Source organism: Mus caroli, chromosome 11 (assembly GCF_900094665.2).
Source record: "Mus caroli chromosome 11, CAROLI_EIJ_v1.1, whole genome shotgun sequence".
NCBI classification, from domain to species: Eukaryota; Metazoa; Chordata; class Mammalia; order Rodentia; family Muridae; genus Mus; species Mus caroli.
In genome coordinates this window covers 112,018,662-112,023,906 of record NC_034580.1, presented here as the reverse complement: position 1 = coordinate 112,023,906, position 5,245 = coordinate 112,018,662, and the positions used below count along the sequence as shown (strand labels likewise).

Sequence of the window (5,245 nt, the reverse complement as noted above, 5' to 3'; positions counted from 1 at the left end):
AAAAAAAAAAAAAAAAAAGAAAATGCTAATTTACCAAGATAGGACCTTATTCACGTCTCCACTTTCCCTGTAGGTCCACGAATCTTACTACAAGCACCTGAAGCCCCTGCAGTCGAAGCTTTGAAGTTTTCCCAGGGACAAGTCTGAGCTCCACAGAGCGGCGGAATCTCTCCTTGATTCACTAATCCTTGTGAAATCGTCATCAGATTTGTGTAGCTATAGAGCAAATGATGGGCTGGCCTTTCCCTCTCCATAAGTAAAGAGAAATGAGCAGACTTAGAGATGACATGAGAAATTCAGTGTTGTAGGTGCAGCAGTAGCCCAGGAGACACAGGAACTCAGGAAGCCGCCGCCTGTGGTCTGACTTACATTTATTTGTTCTGCTGCTAATCTCTGTAGGCCTTGACTCTGGGGGAATCAACAGAGTTTAACTACTAAATACTTAGTAATTTTCACATTTTTACTGCTAATCACTGGATATATGTTTTTTAAACAAAGGTGTTCTATAGAGCTGAACTTTCCAGGCTTCCTTGCCAAGCACTTTCTGATCTACCACTAAGAAGAGGAGTTTGGAGGCCAGAAACTAATAGAGACCCTGCTGTGGGTGTGTGGCCCTTACAGGTGCCCTGCTGCCTGCTGTGTGGGTGGGTGTGCCATTCCTACCAACTGTCACATTAACATATCTATCAACAAGACGAGTCCTTAAACACCCACCCACCAAGAAAGCAGCACTCCGGGAACTAAGCTCCCACTCTGGTCTTCCTAGCAATGGCTCGCACCCGCCCTGTGACCCCACTTCCTGACACAGCTAAATTGCTTGTCTTTATCTCCAGGCTTTCGGCCATTGCCTGGACTTCAATCATGGTGGCTGACCTTCCCTTTCTTGCTTGCCTTCTCCTCAAAGAGCTAATAGAGACAATGACCAGTCTTTCCTCCCAGATCAAGTATGGGGAGAGCCCTCGGCTATGCTATTCCTGTATTTTGGTGACTTTGTTAAGGAAATTTCCTGGGACAATCCAGATTTGAAAGATTCTGTCTTCTTGTTGTCATAAGCTATTAAAATGCTTGGTGGTCACCAAAGTATTTAGCATAAAAATAAATAAATCATTCAGGTCACCTTTTACACCAGAAATCACAGGAAAGCCCTGGGCCCCAGCCATCTGCTGAGTGTTAGTTGAGAAGATGGGTCCAGCTGAAGAATGAGTGCAGGCTGTGGGGAGGTTCATGCTGAGTAGCTGGCTTTGTGGTGAGCTGCTAGCAGCCTTACAGGGTGGTGAGGCAGCCCCCTCAGATGCAGAGCAGAGCCTCTACAGTCAGCCTGACCTTAAAGGTAGACGACGGACCTTTTGTGGTATGTGTGTGTATGCATTTTTTTGTGTAGTGATTTTTTTTTTTTTTCTTGAGACAGGGCCCAGAGTGGCCTTGACCTCTGATCCTCAGCCTCCCAGATGCTGGGGTTACAGGTTTGCTCTGGCATGCCTGGCTAATCGGAACTCTTTGTCCTTAAGAGCACAGTAGAGAGATCATTGTGACCTATTAAGTCTGTGTCTGTGGCATTGGCATCGTGAGAACAGTTCTTTCAGAACAGGTCTGAGAACACAGTATTAGTGGAGTGGAAATGACGTCAAGTCAAAGCCATCAGATTTGCTGACACAAGCCTTAACCTTTCTCCTGGAATGACTGATAATCCCCGAAGCTTGACAGTAAGCAGCAAGTCACCTTTGGGGTTTCTATGTGACAGTAATTCATATTCTGGAAAATAGCAAATAAATTTAAATGACTGAATCTTGGCTGTTACGTGTAGACTTATTTCTGAATTTAAGCACCGTATTCAGAGCTGAATGTTAGTAGGCAGCATCTGCTCTGTGAACCCACCCACCCTATCCAGATGCATCGGCCTTGATTCTTAGTACGGCTGAAGAGGGCTTCTACACCACAGAACCACCTCCAACTAAACAACCGAATTCTGCTTTAAAAGTAAAAGTGTGGGGTCAGAGACGGAGGCAGATGGATGTGTGTGAACTTGAGGCCAGCCATATTTGCACACTTAAGTCCCAGGCAGCCAGAGGTGCACTAGCAGTTTTCTCCAAGTGCACGCCGTTGCTTTGCCACGTGTAACCTGTGCACCATATGCTCAGTGTTCTTGGAGGCCTGAGAGTGATGGGGCCCTAGGAACTGGAGTTACAGAGAGTTGTTAGTTCTCCATATGGGCAACTCCAGTTCCTGGGGATCTGAGACCTTCTAGCTGCCCTCTAAGGCCGTTGCACACAGATGGCAAGGAAGAAAGAGAAGGCTACTGTTGCTCAGCCCTCTCCACGCCAGAATATCCTGCCCAGAAACAGGCCCACCCACCTTAAAGGGGAGTCTCCCACATCAACTGACATTCCCCTCCAGACATACCCACACCCATCTTCCCTGTTTCTAGATTCTGTCACGATGACAACACTAGCTTCCCAATGTCCCTTGGTTTTCACCTTCTGGATAAACCAGCTGAGGCGCTTTGCTTATTACGCCTGCAGGTTTCTCTGTGGTTTCACAGTGCTTAGAACTTGCAATGCCTCCTGCACCCTAAAACTCTAAAAGTCATCGTGGGGCGTTTTGTTTTGTTGTTGGTTTTTTTTTGTTGTTTTGTTTTGTTGTTTTATTTTTGAGACAGTTTCTCTGAGGAGCCCTGGATGTCCGCTGCCTCCCAAGGACTGGGATTAAAGACATGTACTGTCACCACCCAGCTTCATATTTTAATCTTAATTCCTGGCTTTCCTCCCCTGCACAGCTTTTACTTGCAGCCTAGAACTTGACAAATTCATCACCTACAGGGATCGTCATAGGAAGTGAATTAGGTACAGGATCAACAGCTTCCTCGGTGACAGGTCCCGAGAGAGGAAGGCCCAGGAGATAAGGAAATAGGAACATTTGGGGTCTCTGTCATGGGGCATCCACCAGAGAAGAGTGCTCCAACATGGGTTTAAGCCAATAGAAAGTCCTTATTAGCTGGCTGGCAACTACACTGGGTGTTTGGGATCCCAGTGTAGCCCTGAGCCTTTCTCAGAATGAGCTTTTAAACACAAAGACAATGTTCTGGGTTGACATACTTCAGTTAAGAACAGTCAGAAGGGGAACTACTACAGAACCCAAAAGGCAAGGTTAGTACATTGAGACTTCCTCAGAACTATGGACTTTGATGGATTAGGTCTTGGTTTTAGTGTTGACAGGTGGTGCTGTCTGCTCACTGAATGTTATAGCCTGAATGGTACTTCCATCATGGAGTCAGTCTGGGGGCCCTGTTACAGTTTGGAGGTCTCATTCGAACTCTATCTTAACTAATCATCTAACCTGTAAGGAAGGCTTCCCAGAGACCCCATGAAAGGAAAACAGGATTGCTAGTTCTGTGTCCTTGCCCAGGGGCAGACTTGAGGTCTAGTCTGAGGCTGGGGCCAGGGCCTTGAAGGATTGAGTTCCCAGTTTGTGGGAATTTGACTTTTCTTCCTAAAGAGTGTGAGTTATCAGTCCCAAGACTCTCCTATACTTGGTCTGTGGTGCCCTGAGAGAACCTGTGTTCCTTTCATGTGGTGCCCTGAGAGAACCTGTGGTCCTTTTAGGCAGCACTGCTTGATTAGCTTCCTGCCGACATCATCCGTGGTATGGTTGCTTTCTCCTGAGTCTGTTCCATTTCCCTCCTACAAAGGGTATATAAGATTCTCCTTCCTCCTCCCCCTCCTCCTCTTCCTTCTCCCCCTCCTCCTCTTCCTTCTTCCCCTCCTCCTCTTCCTTCTTCTCTCCCTCCTCCTCTTCCTCCTACCCCCTCCTCTTCCTTCTCCCCCTCCTTCTCCCCCTCCTCCTCCTCTTCCTCCTCCTCTTCCTTTTCCTTCTTCTCTTCCTCCTCCTCTTCCTTCTTCCTTTGAAAGACTCCGAGAGGAGCCCCTCGCTCAGGCCTCAGGACAATAGCGGACACCCAAGAACTCACGACAGACCGAGCTTGTTGCAAACCACATGAGGCTTTATTCGGGGAAAGCCAGAGCTCTGGGGACGACTCATATCCCACGCAGGGGTAGAGGAGTCGACCTCGAGGGGAAAGAGGTCCCAGTTATTATAGGCCCTCAGGGGGGAAAGGAGAAGTGGGAGAGTAGGGGATTTCCAGATCTAAACAATGTCTATTCTCAAGAAATGGGTATGGGAGGGGTACAAGGAAAGAGTCTAATGAAGGTGCAGCAATGGGCACACACCTGGTCAGAACATTGGCAGACACACAGGTTCAAGGAGTGGCCAGAGCATTGTGCACCTCTATTTTTCTAAATCAGTGAAGCTAGTTCTGCTAACACTGACATCTATCTTGCCAATTTCAGGGCTTCTGTGTCCTTTTACATTCTGCCAGGATCTTTCACCTTCTCCTCTCTTTCCTTGTAAGACAGGTGTATTAGCTGATTTTGTGTATCAACCTGACACACCCTAGAGTCAACAGAGAGGAAAAAGCATCAGATGAGTAATTGCCTCCATGAGATCCAGCTGTAAAGCATTTTCTCAATTAGTGATCAATGGGGGAGGGCCTCACCCATGGTGAGTGGTGCCATCTCTGGGCTGGTAGTCTTGGGTTCTATAAGAAAGCAGGTTGAGCAAGCCAGAGGAAGCCAGCCAGTAAGCAGCACCCCTCCATGGCTCTACATCAGCCTCCAGTCCTAACTTCCTTCAATGATGAATAACAATATGGAAATATAAGCCAAAAAAAGCCCCCTTTCTCCCCAACTTTGCTTTTTGGTCATGGTGGTTCATTACATCAATAGAAATCCTGACTAAGACAACAGGTATATCTCCCAGCTGCCCTGGAACTCACTTTGTAGACTAGTCTGGCCTTGAATTCACCAAGATCCACCTACCTCTGCCTCCTGGGTGCTGGGATTAAATTAAAGGCAGTCACCACCAGGACAGGCAGCTTACTGAGGTTTTAAACATTCGGGTAGTCTATGATGGTAAAAATACAACAAACCATATTTGTGGTTATAAACCAGTTTTTTAGTGGTTGCAAATTGCTAGATTCTAGTGCAGTTTGGTTTAACCACTTAAATTTGGGTTAACTTCATGAAAAGCTTCGTTTTGCAATAGATGGCAATTAATACAAAAACAATTGGTCAACATGCAAAGAGTAAGATACTATAAAAATGCAGTCCTGGGCCGGGCGTGGTGGCACACGCCTTTAATCCCAGCACTGGGGAGGCAGAGGCAGGCGGATTTCTGAGTTCGAGGCCAGCCT

At 47.0% G+C, this 5,245-nt stretch overlaps 1 protein-coding gene across 2 annotated transcripts in view; it reads left to right on the top strand.

The window, feature by feature from the left end:
* Positions 1-1,785, top strand: part of Acox1 (acyl-CoA oxidase 1) — a 28,074-nt gene extending 26,289 nt beyond the window's left edge. For both annotated transcript variants that reach the window (XM_021176180.2, XM_021176179.2), the window contains exon 14: positions 74-1,785. In XM_021176180.2, the coding sequence (XP_021031839.1) occupies positions 74-124 (51 nt within the window). In that variant the 3' untranslated portion in view covers positions 125-1,785. The remainder of the gene's footprint in view (positions 1-73) is intronic.
* Positions 1,786-5,245: the final 3,460 nt, after the last annotated feature.